The sequence below is a fragment of the Debaryomyces fabryi genome (genome assembly GCF_001447935.2).
Source record: "Debaryomyces fabryi strain CBS 789 chromosome Unknown contig00021, whole genome shotgun sequence".
Lineage (NCBI taxonomy): Eukaryota > Fungi > Ascomycota > Pichiomycetes > Serinales > Debaryomycetaceae > Debaryomyces > Debaryomyces fabryi.
Genome location: NW_015385447.1, coordinates 47,948 through 71,139, shown reverse-complemented (window position 1 = coordinate 71,139; position 23,192 = coordinate 47,948). Strand labels below are relative to the sequence as shown.

Sequence of the window (23,192 nt, the reverse complement as noted above, 5' to 3'; positions counted from 1 at the left end):
GAGTATATAGTAGCGAAGTAATCGAATAACTTGGATCAGAAAATCCGTAGACTTCCCAAAGTGGTAATAAGTGAGACACGAGGCTGCTCGCTTAGAAAACCGTTTGCCATTATTTATATAGAATTGCATCTAACAAGTTCCAAGATAAAGTTGATATTAAGTAGCCCAGTGGTGATGGAACATAGTGATGGTATAGAGGTAGATGGTTTGGGAAACACTATCAAGAATGTTACCCAGTCTGTTGAATCTTCCAAGTATATCACAATCAATGACTTGCCTAATGAAATATTGATACAGGTGTTTTCTAACTTAGACCCTATACAGTTGTGCTCGATGAGATTGGTTTGCAGACACTGGAATCATGCTGTGCTGGATAGATCTACGTGGATAAAGTCCTTTGGATTAAAGTTTGGTACCAGACTGACATTTCCTAGTGTAAGTAACTCCAAGCTTTGGATACTGGAATATTTATACCGGTTGAAAATGTACAAGAAGTGGAAGAAAGCCATAGCAACACACAAGAACTATCAGTTATTGAACAATGAATATGGGTTGGTGGATTTTGCCTTGACAAATTTTGCCCAGGATAAGCTATTGACGTTTGCAAGGATCAGTGGAGATATTTCGATGTGTAATTTGAACAATGGTAAGAACCAAACGTTCATACCAGGGAATCACTTATTAACGCAGATAACATGCTACTCAGTTAACTGGACTTATTTGTTAGTTGGAAAATTGAATGGAGAGTTGTTTTTAAAGAATTTGATAACTTCTACCTCATCTGGTTCAAACCGGTCATCGCTTATACAGTTTGAAGATGAACAGGGTTCTCGGGACGATACAATAACTGGATGTTGTTTGAACTACCATTTCGACAAACGTAAAGAGAGTATTGATTGCATTTCTACTACAATAAAAGGAAGCGTGAAATGTTGGAATTTAGGTGGGAAGCTACTTAAGAAAGTGAAATTAGACGAACCCATAATAGCAGTCAAGTCAGATTTTAAGAATTACATTATAGCACAAGGACAAGAGAAGACTTTTATAGTTCACTTCCGTACATTTGAAATCATCAGCATCGATCTTGGTATTTCACTCGAAAATTTTGAGAACAGCTTCGTTGATGTGGATTATGGTGATTCAAACATCGTTATTTGTTATGAGTCAACAATTAAGGTGGTCAATTTTAAAAACTTAGGAAACATAAGACTCAAAGAGGTTATGTTACCTAGCGATGTAAGTATTCTTGAAAGCAAATTTCAAACTGTACCGTACAATAAATTGCACAGCAGAGATTCAGAAATTGCTGGTAGTGACGGGCTAATGTGTGCCAACATCTTATCAGATGATACAGTAATAGTTTGGAACATTAGGGAACCGGCTACTCAAATCGTTCCACAGTGTACAATTACACCCATATTTAACAAGCATCATCCTGCAATACCTAATGATCGTACATACGCTACTTCAATCGCATTAAACAGTTCAATTATAGCCATAGGAGGATACAATGGGTTTACTAATTTATACAACGTATTTACAGGTGACTATATAAGAGAGTGCTCCATTAAGTTTCCAAAGAGACTTAGCCACATGTATCTGCATACCATTCCTATAAAGGATATCCAGTTGAATGATAGTCCCACAGCATCTAATGGTATAATAATATGCGGTGATGCGATTCAGTACTTTCAGTTTGGTGATCCAAAGCAACAGTCAACTACCACGGCTAAAAAGAGGTTGAATGTGGGGCCTTCCAACAAACAGGTTGTTCATCAAAATATCAAAGACGAAATAGATGATTACGAAAATTTACAGGAATCTAAACGCAAAAGAGAGTTACTTTTTGCAAAGTACAATGGTGACAATTATGATGATAATGATGACGAGCTTTCAATAGCTATTGCAATGAGTGAGAGTTTTCAAAATTCCAGTGGTTCTAATGTAGGAAGTATTGAGAATGATGAAGATGCCCAGCTCAAATTAGCAATTGAACTTTCAAAATCAACCGAGACAGAGCCGGTTAATGATGACGATTTAGAGCAGATATTAAGGCTATCATTAATAGATCAATAGCTTAGTACTTTTGTAATAATCATTAAATATATTCGTGACTAATGTAGTAGAATGCCGAGTTGTTCCTATATCCGAAAAGTTCCGACGGATATAGAAATTTCAGAAAAAAAAAAAAGAGCGCTAAGAGAAAACACCAATAGAAAAAGATCATTACTGGCCTAACGACATTAAGGATTATAATGATTAATTAAGGATGGTATTCTGTAACTTCGTTAAACTGGTAAAGTACAGTGAGAAAATACAATTTTTTCAGAGTTCTTACCCTTATTTAAAGAATCACAATGCTTTAACTCAGTTCTACCAATTCTATAATTCTAAATGGTTCAATGACGATCCGCATCCTTCAACTACACCAAGGAACTTTTTAGGTATAGATGCTGGCCATTATGGGTTATACTACACTATATTTAATCATGACAGTGATAAAAACAAAAGAAAACAACATACGACTAGTCTAAAATATGACTATGACCAGCTTACGGACGGCAATTCGCAACATAGGCTATTTGATAATTTCACCAGTTTCATAATACTGCAAGCAAATCAGGATATATACAATAACATTAACTACTTGAAGACAATATCAAGAGATTTTTTGTCTACCCTGTCGATAGTAAAGCCGAAATTTTCTGTTAATACAACCAGAAGATTTTCAACCGTCGCAATAAGAAATCATCACCAGCATCACCAACATCAAACAAATACAGCAGAGTATGAAGAACTACTTGAAGATAAGGAAGAAGACTTTGAATCGAACTTGTTGCACACGCAATGTTCTAACATCGAGGCCATATATGCTAGACAAGACCCCATGGAATTAAATTTGATATACCCATTATACCAAACATTGAAGAGGAATTCTTTACAACTTCCATCAATTTATTTATTCAATATTGTATTGAAATCCATAATAGAAAGAAACTTAGATAACGACGTCAAAACGCTTGAAAGCATCGAATCTCGTTTAACCAATTTATTGACGGTGTATCAGGATATACTAATGGGCTCAAATGAACAAGTAAAACCAAATTTAGAGACCTACGGGATTGTACTTAATGAATTATTAAGAGGAAGCTTACAAACAATAAAGTTAGGTAATATGTTAGACTGCCCACAATCAGTATACAATGAATCGTTCATTAAGAGTCAGGAATTTTCTCAAATAGGAATCGATTTATTTTTATCTATTAGTAAAATAGAATCCTTGGATTTATCAATGATCTTACCACAATTATTTTCCATATTAAATGTTCATCCAAACTTGATTTCGAAAGAATTATTTATTAAGATTTTGAATTTAAATGAAAACGTCAATTCTGAATCAGGAATCTACTATATTAGTCTCATTGGATTATCTAGATATTTTAGTAAATTACAATTTTTCGAACTGAAAGAAGAGTTTTATAATTTCATTTTTACAATTTATCAAAATTACAAGGATAATTCACAAACGTTTGACAAGTTGAGGTTATTTGAGTACGATGTTTATTCTATCTTAATACTGACATTAGTCAAGTCCGACAATTTTCCATTAGCGACCAAGTTTTTAGACGATATTTTGGTTGATTATAAGAGTTCTTTACAATCTTTTAAAGCTCCATCTATTTCAAAGAAGCATATTTCAAATCTTTTGTCTGTCTACGTGGAATCAATCATGAATCAAGATTATAGCCGTGAAAATTTGAATAAATCTTACAATTTATTAATGAAGTTTAACCAACTTTCTTATATTCCTGAATTATCGGTGTCTTTATATAACAACATGATAAATCAATTTGTTAATCAGTATCACATTCTTGAAAATGAGAAATATGAATTGGCTAAGATATCACCTGAAAGAATCGAAGAACTCTCTAAGCTACAGGCTGGCTACTATAGAATTATGTGGAAGTTGTATAGCTATCTTGCTATTAGGAAGGATTATCATATGCCACTGGATCCGGATACGGTATCTTTAATATTGCACAACAGAATGTTTAATTGCCGTGAATATTTGTTATCATTGAGTATTGATTTAGGTGACCACGAAAAAGTTTTTCAAATAATTAAGGAAATTTTGTTAAAGAATCATTTGATCCAAGACTTGAATGTCCTTCAAAAGCTCAACAACTACTTATATATTGGATCGACTAATAACGGATTTAACGCATATTACTTTGAATTGATGACAAACATGATTGAGAATCAATCAAAGCACTATGAGAGTAATTCAAAATTATTAAACAATTATGTTTCTGAAATGACTAATTATTTATTGTTGCAAAATAATGAATACAATATGAAAGTGTTACTCAATTCAGCATTGATTAATAAGGCATTTACTGATTTTAGTTTGCAAACTGATAATATTTACGGAGTCTCACAAATTTCTAAATTTTTGATTCAGTATATTAATTTGGGAATTGATCATATTGATAAATCTGCCATATTTAAAATTTTACACTTTCAATCGTTATTGATTAATGAATTCGAAAATACTGAAAACCATTATATTCAGTTAGATTCGGATATGATTGAATTCAAAAATTTGTTGAAATCAAACTTTATCAGTACTATGAGCTATTATATGACGATTCCAAAGTTTAGGGTAAACGACGACATCGTTAATGCTTGTATATGCTATGATATTGAACTTCCCTCTTCAGAAATGTCCAAGGATCATCATCAAGACTTTAATTATGATTTAAATTTAGCATTTTTGTTGAGTATCAATTATAATGTTGGGATAGAAAGGTTTATTGACTTGTTCAACAAAGGTTACAGATTTACATATTCTACGTGGAATATTGTTATTAACCAAAACTTTGTCTTGAACACTTTAGAAAAGAACACGCGAATTGAAATTAGCAGCTTTGTGAAGAGTATATTGCAACTGAATTTTGAAATTAACGAAAAAAATAATTTACTTCTAGCATTGATAAATATAAAGAACGAGAAGGTTAATATTCACTTGTTAAAATCTTTATTTGAGTCTCCTTCGATGATTAATAATAATTTGTTGAAAGCATTTATGCAAGCCATCTATGAATCTCCAAATCAGTATTTGAGTAATCTTGTCAACGAAAATTTCGAATATATGGTTGAGCACTCAGATAAAAGTGAATGGATTAATGAATATTTCCAATACTTAAACAAAAACAAAAATTACAGACAGATTAATAAGATTTTTGAAGCAGGTTATCCAATTCATGACTTGGACTTAAATTCTCCTGTAGATATTGAGATATTACAATCCTTTTTTGAAACATTTATTGCATTGAAAAAATCAAATGATTTTAATAAGTTGTTCAAAAATTATTTTAATACTCCTGAATCTAACAAAATATTGATGAGTAACGTGAATTTAGTGAACGTTCTCATTAAGTATTATACATTGAATGGTTCTTTTAATTTGATATTGCAGAAGTTTAAACCAATTGCTAACCAATCTGAGGATACCAGAAATTTGATTGATTTTGTTGAATTCATGCAAAGTTTGAATGGACAGTTAAAACCGATTGAAATAAAATCATTTAATGATATTAATGAAATGGCAATCAACTTGTTAAAAGCTAACGATCTTCAGGCCATGAATGACTTATTTCAAAAAAACAATAGGTTTAATAAAAATTCATTGTTTACCTCAATGATGAACACTTATATTAAAGCCGCTAGTATTAACGACTCGTTAGGCACATCTCAGCTATCATTACTTAACAATTTTCAAAAATCATTGAAGTTTATGAAATTGATACGCTTTACTAATGTATCCATTGAAAACTTAAATCTTATTATCAAATATTTAGCAGTTACTAGATCGGTTGACAAGTTAAGCATTTTGACAAATAAGATAATCAGGGGAAATAAAATAGCAGATTTAGTGAACTTTTATTTCTTGGAATTTTTATTTACCAACCCCAATGATAAATTAATGGTATTGCAATCTCTTAAAGATGCTTTCACTTTTTTAGGTGACCCAATTAATACTTACGTAGTAAATCAGTTTTGTCAAGAACAGAAGATTGATTTGCATGATAATGACTTTAGAAAGGTACTAAATGATTCAGTATTATAATGAGCTACATGAATTATACATGAATTATACATTTTTATGAACTTAAATTACATTTATTTATTTATATATATATATATATATGCATATGTTACGAATTATTTATTTAGGACTATTGTAGAATGCAAAATAAGATAAAAGCGATCGGCTCCGAATTTGGTAGATTTTGGTTTCTTTATCATTTTGATTTCACTAATCATGCCGCAAACACATTCAACAGCAATCAATTCATTCAATTCAAACCATTCTCTGTATGATCAGCATCGACCATCGTTTTCGCCAAAAATTGTCGATCAATTCTTATTGGATTTAGGGTTAGGATCAATTACAAATGGCAAAATTGAATATGATAACCAGAAAACCATATTGGAACTTGCTGCTGGTACAGGCAAATTCACAAGAAATTTAGTCGATCACGGATGGAGTGACAAGTTAATAGTCGTCGAACCTTCTAAAGGAATGTTAGAGACATTCGATAAGAACTTCCCAAATATTAAAAAATTCGAGGGATCCTCATATAATATTCCGTTACCAGATTCCTCAGTAGATTCGGTCATTATAGCTCAAGGTTTCCATTGGTTCAGTGACGAAAATTCTTTAATAGAGATAAATCGAGTTTTAAAACTGACTGGAACATTTGGGTGTATTTGGAATTTTGATGCTCCATCTATTAGTCAGAATTTACATCCTCCTTTACCAGAAACCGAAGTTCTTTACGATAATATTTCAACTCAGATAGAGTCCAAGCTTAGTTTATCAATATCTGATAATACTACAAGCCAAATTGCCGAATTCTTCGGATTGCATCCTTGGTGCGTTAAAGTTAGTGAGTACATTTATTCTTTTGATAAGAAAGTACCTCAGTACCGTCATGGCAAGTGGAAAGAGCTATTATGCAAAGAAAATAAATACTTCTCTCCAATTCTAAAAGAAGCTTTCTTACTATATATTTCTCGAGTTAAGCCAGAAGATGTATATAGGTATTGGGAAACCAGATCCTATATTACAGATTTACCTGCTGATGAACGATCAGAGATTCAAAAGAAGGTTGAATCATTGGTTAGAAATGCAGTTACTGATAACGACAAAATAACTATCAACGATGAGAGTTATCTTGAGAAGTCTATGGGAACTCATACAATTATCACTAAAGTGAATAAATAATATATTGATAAATATAAAATATATATTCTATGGTCATATATTATGATTTATTTAAACCAGAGACTTTGTTCTTCCATTAACCCAAATTTTTCCTAAGTAATCGTACTTCGAAATCAAATCTTCGTCAAACTTAAATACATGGCCCTTCTCTACCAGGCCATCATTGTGAGGATAGCTATCAATTATGCTATATGCACAGTATTGATAACTAGAACAAATTGAGTTTTTATTCCATCCCTTCTGTGGATTTCCTTTCTCTTTTTGTTTAATCTTGTTTGATTCTTCTTCATTGAGTTCGTCCATATCTTTAGTTTGTCCTTTCCAGTAGTTCTTGATCAAATTTTCATTTGTCAAATCAATGGGACTTCCTGGTTGTCTTAATACAGGTAAGTCAGGTGGTACTATGCCATGTTTTATTTTCAATGGTGAATCATATAAATTGGCCAATTCTTCAACCGCATAGGTCTCGAACGGAAATTTATTACGATCTCTAAAATGTGCATTTTTCTTACAATACTTAAAGCCTGAATTTATCCATAACAACTTTCCATCTTTGTCTACATGGCCAGGGTGGCTAGAACAAATTTCATTTGCATCAGAATTCGGATAATGTTTGTGTTTTGGATTTGTGATAATTTCTCCTATACTCGCAGCAGAGTACTCATTGAATCGATAATTTTCATCACCCGCTATTGACATACCTAGCCAATACATTTCCTTTTCTCCCCAAATAGATGATTTGACTGGTTCCTTCCAAACTGACAACGGAAACATCATTAGTATTCCTAGAAAATGTTTAGATTTATCAATCAATACAACCCCTGCCTCTTGGTAATGTCTATATCCAGTCATATATGGATTCAGTAAAGTATGATTTGTTATAGCATTAATACCAAATAAAGAATCAATTGAATTTGTACTAGTTGGACATAATTTTGTAAAATAGTTAGTTTCGAGATAATCATTTATATCTCTTATAGTTCTGTCCCTGAAAAACATTGTTGATGTGTCTTTGTATTGGGGCATTTCGAAAAACTCTTGAAGCGAAATTAATGGAATTGTATCGGCATCCATCAAAACAACTTCCTTAAATGATGTAAATAATAATGCCAAAATCTTATTTGCATATCCAGGAAAAGAATATTTGTAGTTTCTCTTAATCGTCTCTTTGATATTGACAAACCATATATCTTGCTTGGGGAACTTAGATGCATACTTTTCAACATTATTTAATATCAGAGCTTCAATTGAATTTGGACTTTTACTAGCTTTATTCTTTGGGTCAATTATGTCTTGAATTTCGTCTGTTGCAGCATGAATAATATTTGATTTAGCTCGATTATTTAAATCACCTTTGTAGACGATTTGAATTGGAAATTCATTATTCATTGCTCTTAATAAATGAATCAATTTCACTAAATCCTTGACGTGCGAAGAAGAAGCAGATATGACGATTCCTTTCCCGTTACTCGATTTCTTAATAAAATCTATTACATTTTTACCATCAAATTCATGCTTATTATCATCGTATCCATTCTGTAAGTTCGGAAAGCCATTTTCTATTATTCTATCATTCAATCCTTCAAATACTGGTAATTTATTAGTGAAAAATGGAAACATTTTTCTTGAATATTTATTAAAAGTTTCTTGTAACGTCCCTTGTTGGTCAACGTTGGTGTCATTTATGAAACACTGACCGTAAATCCGCATTAATGTTGTGGAATCTGCCATCAAATTTTCAGTTTTCTTGGTTTCCTCTAACCTCTTAAGGAACATATTATTAATAGTAGCATTTTCCTTCCGTGTAACAACATTTGGTCGTGGGTTAGCTGCATCCTTCTTATTTTTGTATAACTTGCCTAATTCTTCTTTGAAATACAGACCCTTATGTACAATGTTTTTATCAAACGTTGCATCATCAAAAGTACGAAGTTTCCACTCTGGATCCTTCTTGTCAAAATAATCAAAGAATACTCTGCATCTTTCGGATAGAGCTTTCTGCTTGAAGATGGCCGGATCATGCAACTTTGAAAATTCCTTCATCAACGAAAATTCATAATTTGAATAGTGGATACTGCTCCTCGTCACATCGTCACTTATTTTAAAACTCTCTTTAGAGAAAGAATAATGGATCATATAATCATCATACCGTATTCTGAAATTTGAAAAATTCACAAATAAGTATATAAACAACAACCCAAAGATTGCCGTGACGTACATAGATAATCGTTTTACTGAAAATCTCATATTAGCCTGTGGTTTTTATCACTATGTCTCTCTCATTTATGACCATTTCCTAGTTTTCCTGGGCCTACAACGTTATTTAACAATAGTTATACTAGCACCAAGGCTTGTGCTTAATTTATAACTAAAAATCGCACGTGTGGTTATATGCAAGGAACAATTGCAACCAAATTATAGATTTATTACACTACATACATAGTACTTAACGAGCTTTACCATCGGCAGCCTTGACGAATATGATATCACCATCTTCAACAAAGTAATCTTTACCCTTTTGCATTAATTTACCAGCAGCTTGAACACTCTTTTCGTCACCGTATTCAATTAAATCATCGTACTTGATAACTTGAGCTAAGATAAAGGTTCTTTCTAAATCAGTATGAATAGTACCCGCGGCTTGTGGGGCAGTGTAGAATCTTCTAATGGTCCATTCTCTGACTTCATCTGGACCACCGGTAAAGAAGGAAATTAAGTCCAACTTTTGTCTCATAGAAACAATAATCTTTGGTAAAGCGGATTGAGCACCTAATTCCTTACAGTAAGCGTCTCTTTCTTCGTCGTTTTCCATGCCTGCTAACTTTTCTTCTAAAGAGACAGAGATTGGAACGATCATATCACCAGGGGAGTGAGCATCCACCCATTCCTTGATCTTTAACAAATGCTTATTCTTCTTTCTGACGTAATCTCTTTCAGACAAGTTAACCAAGTAAATGGTTGGCTTGGCGGTCAATAAGAACATGGAGTTGATGACTTCAACTTCCTTGGTGGTCCATTTTTGGTTGGCAACTCTTCCACCGTCTTCCAATAATTGTATGATTCTATTGACTAATTCGGCTTCTTGCTTCTTTTGCTTGACTTCTAAAGATTGTCCACCTCTCTTGGTAATCTTATCAATACCTTCCAAGTGCTTCTTGGCGAATTCTATATCCTTTAATCTTAATTCGTCGTGAACAATTTCCAAATCGACTGCTGGGTTAACTTCATCGTTAATGTGAATAATATCAGCGTCTTCGAAACAACGAACAACTTGGAAAATAGCGTCAACTGCTCTAATGTTGGCCAAGAAATTGTTACCTAACCCTTCCCCGGCATGGGCTCCCTTCGTTAAACCGGCAATATCGTAAATGGTCATGAAAGCTGGAACTTCACTCTTTGGCTTGTAAACTTCACATAACTTATCGAATCTTGGAGATGGAACAATAACTCTAGCTTCTTCTGGTTCAATGGTGGCAAAAGGATAGTTAGCTGGGTTACCTAAAGGACATCTAGTAATGGCTTGGAAAAATGTTGATTTACCGACATTGGCCAATCCAACAATACCAGACTTTAAATTATTACCTGGTCTACCTAATAAAATTGGCTTTTCTTGAACAACCTTCTTTTTTGGAGGCATTTTTACTTTATATTTATTGAATTAAGGGCTAAAAAAAACCTATCAAAATGTAGACTGAATTTTTTTCAGGTATGGCTGCATTGCTCGTTGTCGAAATTTGCGACATTTGTCGATTTTTTTTTCTGAAAATAATCTTGCGACATTTTGAGGCCGGGTAATTTTTCACCTACTGAAAATTATTATAGAAGTATTCATCTTTATGGCAGATATTACTAGAGGATAATTAGTATAAATAATGTTAAGTAAAGCTGTTATAACGAGGGTTCCGTTGAGAATAGGCGGGTTTAATGTGAGAACCTTTTCAAGGGCTAGCATATTGAAGAATAATGAAGTTAAGTCATCGTGTAAAGCCGGAACGGTATTAAACTTGAAGATGAAGAAAAGTGGTGATGAACCGGTTGCATTGGAAGACCATGAATATCCTGAGTGGTTATGGGACTGTCTTGATAAAGAAAAATTGGACAGTAAATTAAAAGAAACGGATTTTATGAAATGGAGGAGAAAACAAATAACTAAAGCCAACACGGCCAAAATTAATAACAATAATTTCCTTGCTAAGATGAAATAGATCTAGCGACTCTTGTATATATGACATGCAATGCTTGTACATTGAAATTTTCATGGATATTTTAAATGAATGATAAGTTATTAGACGAAGTGTTAGTAGTGTAGGTTAAACAGTTCCCAGGTTGTTGATTATTTTGACGTACGAGCCTTATGTATCAATAGAGAAGGAGCTGATAGAAATTGTAGTAATATGGTGCTTCGGGGGCTATTCCGTGCTACGACAAGGTGGAAATTAATCTTGAATATGTAAAGCTTCTGTTTATAAGTGGTTTATGGGTCGATTATCTACAACATGGAGCTTACGTTAAGAGAATACAATTCTGGTCAGTAGATGGCTCATCCATAACAAGACGTGGCCAATGCTTTGTTTAATAAATTTTGTATATTTTTATAAAATGTTTTTATTGGTCGTAACTATCTATTGATATTTCAAGAACACCAAGGAATGTATTGAGGAAGTATTCGAAGTATGGGTATTCGATCAGTTGATCACTTCAATGTCCTCATCATTGGTTTGCTTGAGTTGAGCAATAGAGATTGTCTTGTCATCTAAATTGAAAACTGAGTAGGATGATCTCAAAAAGTTGTCACCAAGAATGATATCGTTACTTGGTAAAGCTCCAAATATGCAAATAGCCTTACCGGTGTTAGGATCTTGACCTGTTTGTAAGACAAGATCTGATAATGGAACCTTGATATCCTTTTCGTCATTGAATCTGAAAGTCATGCTGTTACCTGGCAGTCTCAAACTACATGAAACGGTATAGGCACCGGCCAGTGGACTGTAAGAAGCATTCTTGTCAGCTTGTTCAAGAACTTGTTGAATTAATGAATCCTGCAAGTATGTCAAAGTGGTTCCAGAATCTAATAAGGCCTGTGAGTTGTTAGCACTAATAGATTGAGGGCTCGAATTGTTGAAGGATCTAACGCTCGAACCAGTTGATGGAACTGAACTATCAGATGGTTGGTTATCAGCATTCGAGTTAACCTCTACTGAGACAGAGGTTAATGGAATCTGTAAGTATGCATAATCACCATTAAGCTTGCTGATATCTATAGTAGCTAATTCACCTTCGTACTTGGCATGGTCAATAGCACCAAACAAAATTGAACCAGATTCAGATTCAGCTGAAGTTAAGTATAAAGAATAAGCAAGTTTCTTGATAAAACCTTGTTCTTTCATGGTAATAGGTAAGTTGGAGTATTGCTCTGGGTTACTTTCTAAGCCCTTGAAGCCAATACCGAAAACACCAACATTAGAGTCAGAGTCGTCTGCGACAGCAAAACTTGCGTTTTCTAACTTCAAACCTTCAGTCAAAGAAATGGTATCAGTACCCCATGTACCTTTGGCATATGTCTGATCAACGTACTGGATAGAAAAGTCTGTCTTGTTGTCGTGGAAAGTAGATGAAGCAGTTTCGTTGTACGTGCCGTACTGTTCACAATCAATGGAACCACCGTTGTCCTTACATTGAGGGTTTTTCGTTGACATCACCCATAAATCTGACGATCCCGTATCTAACAATACACTGACTTCACTTTCAGGAGTTCCTATTTGCAATTTTGAAACATAAAATTGTTTTTCATTAACTAATGAAACATCGAATGAACCATCACCATCTCTTCTAGAGATGTGTGAGTAGCCTGATAAAGCAGCAGATAAGTTTAACCCTTGATACACGTCGAAATCAACTTTAACAAAACCATCACTAGCAACTGCAAATGCTGCGAGTTGGAATAAACCCCAGAACTGAAATAAACGATTGACTGAAAACATTGGATTATTCTGTATTCTCTGCTTTCTTATTAAAAAAAAAAAGCCTTCCTATTTAACTCACTATATACTCGACATTCATCATGGAGTATTTACACAACACCATCTTTTACCGGGTATTGTAAGTTCGGTATTCCTGGAATTTCGATTGTTAATACAATACACGGCAATCAGATATTAGTGTAACGGAACTTTGCCTATTGTTCACGAGAATGTAAACAAATTTTCAGGTACGCGATCATAACTGTTTTCAATTTTTTTATATTTACCCTCCCTAAAGATGGCTAAGTTTCATAGAACTATGACAATCACGCATGAAAAGTCTTGGCTTAAGGAGGCCATGCATTATTCTAGAAGATAGAATAGCTTGATAGACTTTCATGCAAAGTAGGGTCAAGCTGTCTATGACGCGATTAATGCTGTAGGTCGAGTAGATTAGCTCCCACATGTATGTTTAGTGTAGATTGTTAGCCAGGTATTTAATCCAGTTACATTATGAATAACTTTATACATATGTCGGAAATTGTGCTTCGGAAATCAGATTTGTGGATTTATTCAAAAACGCATCTAGAGTCTCCCACTACAACAAATTTTGCATCGTACATTGTTTAGTGATGTCGATGTGCATATAATCCGTGCAGTAGATTAAAACATATGCTTATATTTTTATGTAATCTATATAGGTTGTTGTGTGGGATTAAGGAGACTACCACGGGTTTGATTCGATATCTTCATCACCCCAGTTCTTATGAACTAGCGAGCTTGGAAGTTGAACCTCTTTAAAAAGTTCGTCCCCCTTGAAACTCTTTTGGTTGGTCTCTTTAGCCGAACGCTCGGATTCTTCTTCTTCCTCTTCTACTCCGTCTGCCGTATTATCGTCCTGTTCATAGTCAAAAGTGTCATTAACATCATTTTTATTCTGCGTCAAAATCTCGTCCACATCATCTACAACATTCAATGGTAAGGAAGGTTGGTATTTCTTAGCTCTTAATGTCTTAACACCGCCAATTCCAGATCCATAACTATTAATTAGTTCATTTAAATTTGGTAAGGCCACCGCAAACACATAATTTGGATTTAAATAAATGTAGACTTCTTTCAGCAAAAAGTTGGATTGGGTCATGTAATGCAAGTTGCTCTGCGAAACTTGAGATTCACCCTTTTGATTCTGTAAATTCTTAATTAAATTGGTCAAAGTCTTGGGAAGTTTTGGCTCGTTGACTTCGTATTTGTATAATTTGTTCATTATTTTGAATAATTGATAATAGTTTAAATAATCGAACTGATTAATAGTTATAATCAAACTTTCTTCGTCGGTTAACAGCGACATGCACTGAAGCCATTGTAACAACTCGATAGTTGGTTGCAATTGCGTCTTACCAATATGATATAAAGAATTATAGTAGAACGATAATGAATGCGGGTTTTTAATATCATTTGTTTCCTCTAAAAGGTTACTGAGATGCATCAGATGGTTTGCAGGACCTAGCAACATTGAAACTTGTCCAATTTTATCAGGCTTGTAGTTCTTATAGTTATGAGATCTTAGCCAATCCTCCAAAGTAGAAATATTCAATCTGATCTGAATAGCCTTTGATCTTGTACAGTATTTAGACTGTGAGATGATCCTGTTGAAAATAATTGAGTTGATATAGTAAAATACTTCAGAAAAGGTTTGAAACTTGATCAAAGTATTAACCTGGTGTAATTTTAATACGTAATCCAAAGCATTTAAGACTTGGATATACCTAATTGGAGATGGTTTCATCAATTCAGTTTGTGATGGAGGGTACAACATATCGAAAATATCTTCATATGTGCTTGGATGGAATTTCCGCTTACCTTTAAAAAAATTCCAATCCTTAGCGTATAATACATTAGAAACATCGACTAAATTAGTGAAGTCTAATATGCAATCATCGATCAACAAATTCAATCTTGAGTTAATTGAAAATGATAATGTAGCTATTAATGATTGAACCAAGTTGATTAATTCTTGTAAAAACTTTGGAAATTTCGTATAAAAGCCATTCTTGCTTAAATAAAAGTGTAAAAATTGTATAACTGACAACCAGTAACTTAAAAGTACAATATCACCTGAGCCAGTTGATTTTTCTTTATCATCAGCTGTCGCCATATTAAAGACACCTGACTTTGTATTAGTAACAGACCTTAATCTTGCAGTAAAACAATCAAATAAAAATTCTGACAATTCAGTGCTATCAACTTTTAAATATGCATATCTCAACAATTGAAATACAATGGCCGCTGGGATCTTGGTATCATGCTGAAATGCGAGCTTCTTGGTTCTCAAATCAAATATGTAGTCTAATAATGATGGAATATCAGAATCAGTAAATTTGATGTATTGTTCTGGTAATAACTTTTCATAATCAAATTCTTTTAAAGATGTAATTAATGGATCATTAGCCAATTCTTGCTCTTCATCAAGATCTTCTGATGGTTGATCATGATCCTCGTCTTCTAGATACCCAGAAGTAGCCGTGATACTCTGCAACTTAATCTGGTTCGTCAAATTGTCAACTAAAGGATCTTCCTGATATTGGAATCCTGACTCGTAATAATCCTCGCTATCCAAAGACGACTTCTGTTTCAATAAGTTGTGGTTCTTGAAATATTCATAAATATGACTCTTCCCTGGTGTCACCATACTTATGGCCGTCTTGTCGTCGTCTTTAGGCGATATGTATGGGTCTGCTTGATGATTAAGTAATAATTTCACCATATCCAACTGGTTGAAATAAATAGCCCACATTAACGGCGTATAATTATTCACAAGCGTATCATGCAAGTCGGGGTCTCCGTTGTGCTGTGCTAAGATAGACTCGGCAATGGCATATTGATCAAAACATATGGCGAAAATTAAACTCGATATGCCGCTGTCTTCACTAGGATACAATGTATTGATCAACTCCGGGTGCAATCTAGCTACGCTCTCAAACGTAACCAAGTCCCCATCACATGCTGCAATCATCATCTCAATAATTGGCTTGTTATTGGATTCTTCATTTTCAATGTTTGTCTCTACTTCTGCTTGTAATTCTTTTTTGAACTCTATAACTTTAGCTACCAAAGGGTCGGAGTAATTCAAAATATGCGATCCTCCTTTAATCCCTACTTCTGGAGATGTAAGCGACACCATTCCAGCAGAGTTATCTGCCCATGCATCCATATTCTTAATACTATTCTAGTTAATAGGTATACGGATGTTGTTTCTATAAGCCCAAGTTAATCGATTGAATTTTGGTTGATTATATAATCACGTGTATCTTGGACCCGATCGGTTCAAAACAGATCCCATCAGAAGACAATAAGGAAGAAGTTGACTTCCTAAGTGCAAAATACTAGGTACGATATACTATTCAACGTGTATGCAGATGTCTAGGTTGTACCAAAGACTAGGAATTTTTGCTATCGTTCTAGTTGTGACCTTGGGATTGTATTTGATAAAACAATCTGAACCGAATGGCACGCTAAAGGAAAACGGTGCTCATCTCTTTGATACAGTTACACACTTATCGCTTCATGATAACAATGCAAATGCGGGACTAGGTAAAGATCCGGTGAAGGGATCTGGTAAGGGAAATAAGAAATTACAAGACAAGCATAAAGAGGAATTAGAATTGGAACCGTGTACAATTATGAGTCCGTTATCGCATCATTTCATTGATTTAAGTAGTTTGTCATCCAAGGGGAATGATGGTAGAGCAATGCCTTGGTCATCCAAGGGATATGATACTGGGCTTAATTTCACTGTTGGTGTGTGTTCGAGCCCTTTCAAGAAGACGCATGATACGAACGACGAAGTGAAGGACATAACTAATTCTTCAGCAGTGGGAGCATACTACATTGATTCCAAGACGGGAAAATATGTTTCTATTGGTGAGTATTCCACGAAGCCTGTAGTGAGAGGCAAAAAGATTACTTTGAGCTATACTGGCGGCTCTTACTGTGAAAATATGCTCAACCAGGAAACTGGAGAAAAGGTGAGAAAATCGACCATACTAACGTTCACCTGCGATCGAGAGATGTTGGCTAAAGCAACTGTTTCGTACGTGGGTTCTTTCAATGACTGTAGCTACATATTCGAAGTGAGGTCCCATCATGCTTGTCCTACTGCAGCCAAAGCGGATAATTTGGCAGTTATTTGGATTTTCTTCTTTATCTTGTTGGCTGCATTGTTAGTTTATTTTTCGGGAGGGTTGTTATACAAGCAAATCAAATTGCAGAAAATGTAAGGATGTACTATAGTATTTGAGTAGACGATATAGTTATATAAAGCACAAGGATTATAAGGATTGGAGCCTATTGCAAACTACTTCAACAATTAATAAATCAATATATTTTGAATCTACTTAACAATAGAAATGAAATAAAAACATGTTCTTTCAAGAATCAAGAAGTACCGTCAGCAACAATTTTAGTAAGGTTTTCGGTTTCTGATTTAACTTGTAATTTGGCAACTACTTTGCCCCCTGCTAACGCCAATCTGACTAAAACACCAACTTTACCGCCCCACAAATCTTTTCCTAATAATTTCAAGACATGTGAAGTTGCATCACTTGGTACATAATCAGACCCATCTAATGGCATCATATTTAAATTGGCCTTCAATTTTATCACCGCGTTTTCCAAAGTCTTAGCATTGGATAAATTGACCACAAATGACTCTTCAGATGGTAATTGATCAAAAATTGAAGTAAAATTGGAATTATATAATGGACTGATAAAGTCACCTGGCAAAATTTCCAAATCTTCAATTTGATATTCATCAGACCAACCTTCATCTGATTCATCAATATTACCCTCTTCATCGATAATTTCCCTATTAGTGTAAGATAATGTGTTACCAAACGCAGAAATTAATTCTTCGTCGTCGATGCTTGGAGCGGAGAATGATACATAAACAATACCGGTTTGTTCTGGCCTTAATTCTTGTAAGGATATGATGAAGTCTTCCTGGTATAATTCATTATCAGGTTGTGCAATAACAGATACATCTTGTAATACTAAATGGGTCAAAGTATTTGTAATGTTATATTGTAATACCAACTTTTGTGATTCGAGAAAGAAATGTTTCACAACAGTAACAACAAATTCATTCTCTTTGTCGGTCAAGTAAATTGGAACCGAAGTGGATTTAGATAATTTTCCATAATCTGCAAACTCTGGAACAGTTGATAATTCCTGAGCATAAGCTTGTTGTTTTAATAAACCCGAAGCTGAATCATCAGCAACTTGCGTATCATTGTCGCCTTCTTTCTTAGAAGATTTATTCTTGCTGCTATCCTTTTCTGTGGTGCCAGAAGTGTTGGAAGATTCCATTTTATTTATTTTGTTGTTGTATTCAATAGATCTTTGTTCCTCGGTCGAAATGGTAGGAATCTCACTAATATCGAATTTTTTATCAAAATTAGATTCATCGTTCAAATAATTTGTTAACTTATTTTCTAAGACAGATAAGTCATATTTCGAATCTGTCACTATCAAATCCTTCTTAGAATTTTCAATAAACTTCAATGATATAGAAGCACGGTCTCTGACTTCATCATCGATATCAATCAAACATCTATTTAATAAAATTTGAATATTTCTTGAGACCTCGCCCTTGCATACAACAGCGAATTTAGCTAACGAAATAACAGCAGAAGATCTGACAATGGAATTTTCCAAAACTAATCTGTTATAGATGTGTCTGATATAGTAAGATGGATTTGTGGTTGTTGGACCTTCATCACCTAATAAATGCAAAATACGGACAGATAATTCGGTGAATTCACAATCTTCAATAAACTCACATAAGTTCATTAAAATTAATTGCTTTGCACTAATATCTGGCAAGAATTTTATTAAATCAAAAAGAGCATCAACAATACTAGACTTCAATTGTAAAGAGCCATCGTCTCTTAATAAGTCGGTTAAGAAAGCTACTAGCTTCTTGTGCTTTGATGGGAATTTTAATGCCAAGTTTTCAATGGCCTCAATGATAACAATCTTAAAATCTTCCGTAATTTCATCCATTAATGAAGTCATCTTACTGATCAATCTATCAACGTTTTCACCTCCGGTGCTGGATTCAATAGTGCTAGAACCCATTGTCTTTAATAAGGTCGTGATAGCTAATGTTGAGATTGATCTGTTTGAATCATTAATTAAGTTTTCCAATTCTAAATTCACAACCATGATCTTTTCTGGATGCTTAATCGAAATTTTATTAATCAATCTAATGGCAGCAAATCTGGTTGCAGTTCTTGGAACAGTCAAAAGCTTTTGTAATGTATCAATGATCTTCATAAAATCATCGTCCTTGATTAAATGCAGCAATCCAACCAAAGTCTTACAGGCTTCTAATCCGACCATATCAGACTTATGCTTTAAGAACCCAGATAATATAGGTAATAAATGTTGCAATAATGATTCGTCATCATCCAAGATTTTGTTGATATATCTTATCAATTGGATAACCGATAAAGAATTCTTTAAGGCTGAGCCGTCACTTAATGAAGTGATCAATTTCATCAACGCCATTTTATCGTGATTTCTCAATTGGTACAACAATCCTAAAGCATGATACTGATACATGTACGAAGTGGATGGCAAGTTAGTAGTGGAGCTCCCATAGTATTCGTGGAGTTGAAATTGGTTGGATGGGAACTGTTTAAACGAGTTAATAGTTTCCAAATATATTTCATTTGTGAATCTCTTCACAACATCCTTGGCAATTGGTAATAAGTTGTACGAAGAAATCAACGCTGCTGATGAAACAGTAGGGTTTTTGTCAACAATACAATTCTTAAATAATCTTTCTGATGCCGACACTGTGGATGGGTCCAAAACTTTGGATAACGTTCTAATAGCATTTGGCTTATAAATCAAGTCCCCACTTTGTATGTCCTTCATAATAGAAGAAGTCACCATCAAGATATCCTGAGAAGTAGCAGACAACTCTTTGATAGCCAAATAAACCAATTGTCTCAACGATAAATCCTTGTGTTGAAATAATTTCGAAATAGAAAAAAATAATGTAGTGGATTCTTGAGATGGAAACAGTTCCCCATGATAGATTAATCTTAACAATTTAGCTAATAATTGACGGCATTTCTTAGCATTAACCGGTGATGCATTAAATTGTTGTAAACATTCTTGGAAAACCGTCATTTTGTCCGGTAAACCACTAGACGAAATGGAATACGGGTCCTGCTTCTTGTAAGATTGAGTAGACATCTCCAAATTCACTTCAATTGATTACTCAAGTCGTATTTATTAGCAAGTTCTTGTAATGATTTGTCCTTACGTGTTGAGTTTTGATTTCCAGCGTTTGAATTTCTCAAAAATCAAAGATTATGTAATCAACAAATTTTTGTTAAATGAAAAATTTGTCCATACTACAGATAAGACCATACTAAAGCTAACAACTACGTATAATGTTCGCCTTGGCATCCATAGTGAAAAGACAAGTGGTTGGCCCTACTGTCGGTAGAGCTTTATTCAATGCTACTCCAAAGATGACTATCCCAGCAATGAATAACACATCATTTCTTTTGAATTCAACAAGAGGCTTCAAGGTAAGAACCTCCGTTAAGAAGTTCTGCAAAGATTGCTACATGGTTAGAAGAAAGGGCAGGGTGTATGTTTACTGTAAGAGTAATGGTAAACATAAACAAAGACAAGGTTAGTTGGTTCATTTCGTTTCTACATCATGAGTGTAAAATATTTATCTTGTACATATAAGCATTAATACACAACGTACTTTTATTGGTTTATATATATCTAAATCTAGTTATGCTGTTCGTTAATTCTTTTCGTGTTAGCGGCCTGAGCAGCCTGAGCCTGGGCAGCCAATTTAACCGCCCGCGTAGTTGGGGTCTGTGGAGATCTCAAGTTACTGTAAGGACTCTGTCCGTAAGACGGAACCCTTGGGTTGTGGGACCTTTGCATTTGCGCCTGTATTGGCTGTTGGGATGGCTGAGGAGGGTTCACCCTTATTGAGTTCGATGAAGATGTCAGAGACAGAGTCAATATCAATGCCTCCTGCCATAATTTATTCAAGGTGGAGGTAATTTCCTGCTCTTTCTCTTGAAATGAAGGCGAGAATTCCTTGAAAGTATTGGCATTGGTAGAATTCGAATGTACTGACGAGACAGATTGAGCTTTCTTATGACTATTCTTTTTAGTTACTTTAATTTCTTTTGTATTTTTCATGATTTCTTCCACTCTATTAAGACTTTCCCCAATAGGGTTTAGATGTCGTCTCACATTTAGGTATTCCCTATTCAATCTTTCAAATTCAGTTCTTGATTGAATAGAGTTCTGATGACTATTTTGTACCATTGTTAGTAAACCATTTATATTACTTATGCTATTTGAATGATCATTCCCTGGCTGTGGAGCATTATTGGTAGCGATTGTATTAACACTACTATTATTTGACATTTCATATGGGCCGTTCTCATTCTGAGGAGTAACAGGTCCTGTAACTTGGTTCGATACTTGTGGCATGTCTCTTATATTTTGATGACTTTGGTTATAATTATGGGCAAACATCATATTGTTTAATGACAAACTAGAGAAATTTGATCTATTTGGATCCACATTTACCACATCCATCAATGAATTCTCTCTTTGTAACCATAACCTCTGTTGTGTTCTAGTTTCGATATTATGCTGCGGTTGGTTTGATTGTTGCAAATATGACTGTAACGACTGGTCATTTGAAATTCCATTATTAGAGCTAGAAATATTTTGACTGATTGATTTATTAGAACTAGACTGTGTTTGATTATTTCTTTGTAAGTTATTGAAAATTGTTTGGTTTGGTTGATATGAATTATCCTGAATCACATTCTTATTAGTTATGATGGGCTCTGCAACATTATTTTGAAATTTGTTTACATTGTCCATTGGGTTAGCCTTGAATGATATTCCACTTACAGATTCAGAATTAGTAGATCCCATTGACGAGTCATGTGTATCTGTAGCCTTATGTGTCAATATAGGTGAAGCTGAGTTATTGTTGTTATAAGCAGAGTTAATTTTCCTTGTTAATCCTGTTGATTGAGAAAGAAGTAATGAACCACCATACATATTACTATTAGCCACTAAATCTTCACTCGAACTTCGAGCTGATGGAGCTCCGGAAAGAGATCTTTCCAGGGGTAACTGTGAAGGACCCTTAATTTCCAATTTATCGTTCTCATAGTTGGTGAAGTTTGCAGGCAGTAAAGATTTCTCATCGTTATTAATTTCGTTTCCATTTCCATTCTCTTTTGCGCTTGCATCTTCATTGTCGTCATCAACGCTCTCATTCTCCATATCTTCGTAGTCGTTGTTATCATTATCGTCATCGTTCAACTTTAAAATAGCCTTGCCTTTACGGCCACTTGTTTTTAATCCACCTAAATGGTGTGCAGTATTCATACCTTTTAGAGAACCTGAAGATTTGCTAGATTTTATAGACTGATTCAGTATGGTCTTCGTTAATGGTTGTAACCCAGTCAACTTGGTAAATGACCGACTGTTCTTTTTCAAAGCACCATGTCTATTCGTAGGCCTAATTAAACCATCCGTAGATTTAGAACGATTCAAATTTGGTCTAGTACCCATAGTTGGTACTAATGGGGTCGAAGAGGTAGATAATTTATTCAACACCTTATTATGTGAAAATGACCTATTATGACTTTTTAATTTGGTATGCAGTTTTTTATTTGGCTGTGTTGTCCCTGTAGCTATTTTTGTTCTACCACGTCCACTAGTGTTGCCCATGCTAGACATAGTATTCGACAATGACATGGTTATCACCGATTTTACTTAGATGGTCACCTTACAATGTGAACATCCACTTTAAATTCTCAGATTTAGCAGAGAAAATAATAGTCACGAGAAATCTATACGATAGTGTTGAT

General features: G+C 34.2%; 12 protein-coding genes across 12 annotated transcripts; 6 read left to right on the top strand and 6 right to left on the bottom strand.

Moving 5' to 3' along the window:
* Positions 1-174: 174 nt before the first annotated feature.
* Positions 175-2,076, top strand: AC631_01529 (SCF ubiquitin ligase complex subunit; the record flags this gene model as incomplete). The annotated part of the gene is made up of 1 exon (XM_015610359.1): positions 175-2,076. The coding sequence occupies one exon, from the start codon at positions 175-177 to the stop codon at positions 2,074-2,076; it is 1,902 nt and encodes a 633-aa protein (XP_015468831.1).
* A 193-nt stretch (positions 2,077-2,269) lies between these two features.
* Positions 2,270-6,130, top strand: RPM2 (ribonuclease P; the record flags this gene model as incomplete). The annotated part of the gene is made up of 1 exon (XM_015610358.1): positions 2,270-6,130. The coding sequence occupies one exon, from the start codon at positions 2,270-2,272 to the stop codon at positions 6,128-6,130; it is 3,861 nt and encodes a 1,286-aa protein (XP_015468830.1).
* A 195-nt stretch (positions 6,131-6,325) lies between these two features.
* AC631_01527 (uncharacterized protein) lies at positions 6,326-7,291 on the top strand (the record flags this gene model as incomplete). The annotated part of the gene is made up of 1 exon (XM_015610357.1): positions 6,326-7,291. One exon carries the CDS (start codon positions 6,326-6,328, stop codon positions 7,289-7,291), a length of 966 nt encoding a protein of 321 aa, XP_015468829.1.
* Positions 7,292-7,342: 51 nt separating this feature from the next.
* On the bottom strand, positions 7,343-9,427 carry MNN15 (putative alpha-1,3-mannosyltransferase; the record flags this gene model as incomplete). The annotated part of the gene is made up of 1 exon (XM_015610356.1): positions 7,343-9,427. One exon carries the CDS (start codon positions 9,425-9,427, stop codon positions 7,343-7,345), a length of 2,085 nt encoding a protein of 694 aa, XP_015468828.1.
* Positions 9,428-9,737: 310 nt separating this feature from the next.
* On the bottom strand, positions 9,738-10,928 carry YBN5 (Obg-like ATPase; the record flags this gene model as incomplete). Its single annotated transcript, XM_015610355.1, has 1 exon — positions 9,738-10,928. The coding sequence occupies one exon, from the start codon at positions 10,926-10,928 to the stop codon at positions 9,738-9,740; it is 1,191 nt and encodes a 396-aa protein (XP_015468827.1).
* A 235-nt stretch (positions 10,929-11,163) lies between these two features.
* MRPL37 (mitochondrial 54S ribosomal protein mL54) lies at positions 11,164-11,496 on the top strand (the record flags this gene model as incomplete). The annotated part of the gene is made up of 1 exon (XM_015610354.1): positions 11,164-11,496. One exon carries the CDS (start codon positions 11,164-11,166, stop codon positions 11,494-11,496), a length of 333 nt encoding a protein of 110 aa, XP_015468826.1.
* Positions 11,497-11,976: 480 nt separating this feature from the next.
* On the bottom strand, positions 11,977-13,272 carry SAP7 (Sap7p; the record flags this gene model as incomplete). Its single annotated transcript, XM_015610353.1, has 1 exon — positions 11,977-13,272. One exon carries the CDS (start codon positions 13,270-13,272, stop codon positions 11,977-11,979), a length of 1,296 nt encoding a protein of 431 aa, XP_015468825.1.
* A 703-nt stretch (positions 13,273-13,975) lies between these two features.
* On the bottom strand, positions 13,976-16,462 carry AC631_01522 (uncharacterized protein; the record flags this gene model as incomplete). The annotated part of the gene is made up of 1 exon (XM_015610352.1): positions 13,976-16,462. The coding sequence occupies one exon, from the start codon at positions 16,460-16,462 to the stop codon at positions 13,976-13,978; it is 2,487 nt and encodes an 828-aa protein (XP_015468824.1).
* Positions 16,463-16,667: 205 nt separating this feature from the next.
* Positions 16,668-17,528, top strand: AC631_01521 (uncharacterized protein; the record flags this gene model as incomplete). Its single annotated transcript, XM_015610351.1, has 1 exon — positions 16,668-17,528. One exon carries the CDS (start codon positions 16,668-16,670, stop codon positions 17,526-17,528), a length of 861 nt encoding a protein of 286 aa, XP_015468823.1.
* A 157-nt stretch (positions 17,529-17,685) lies between these two features.
* SEC21 (coatomer subunit gamma) lies at positions 17,686-20,514 on the bottom strand (the record flags this gene model as incomplete). The annotated part of the gene is made up of 1 exon (XM_015610350.1): positions 17,686-20,514. One exon carries the CDS (start codon positions 20,512-20,514, stop codon positions 17,686-17,688), a length of 2,829 nt encoding a protein of 942 aa, XP_015468822.1.
* A 200-nt stretch (positions 20,515-20,714) lies between these two features.
* On the top strand, positions 20,715-20,966 carry AC631_01519 (mitochondrial 54S ribosomal protein bL36m; the record flags this gene model as incomplete). Its single annotated transcript, XM_015610349.1, has 1 exon — positions 20,715-20,966. One exon carries the CDS (start codon positions 20,715-20,717, stop codon positions 20,964-20,966), a length of 252 nt encoding a protein of 83 aa, XP_015468821.1.
* Positions 20,967-21,066: 100 nt separating this feature from the next.
* TCO89 (Tco89p) lies at positions 21,067-23,061 on the bottom strand (the record flags this gene model as incomplete). The annotated part of the gene is made up of 1 exon (XM_015610348.1): positions 21,067-23,061. The coding sequence occupies one exon, from the start codon at positions 23,059-23,061 to the stop codon at positions 21,067-21,069; it is 1,995 nt and encodes a 664-aa protein (XP_015468820.1).
* Between the last annotated feature and the right edge of the window lie 131 nt (positions 23,062-23,192).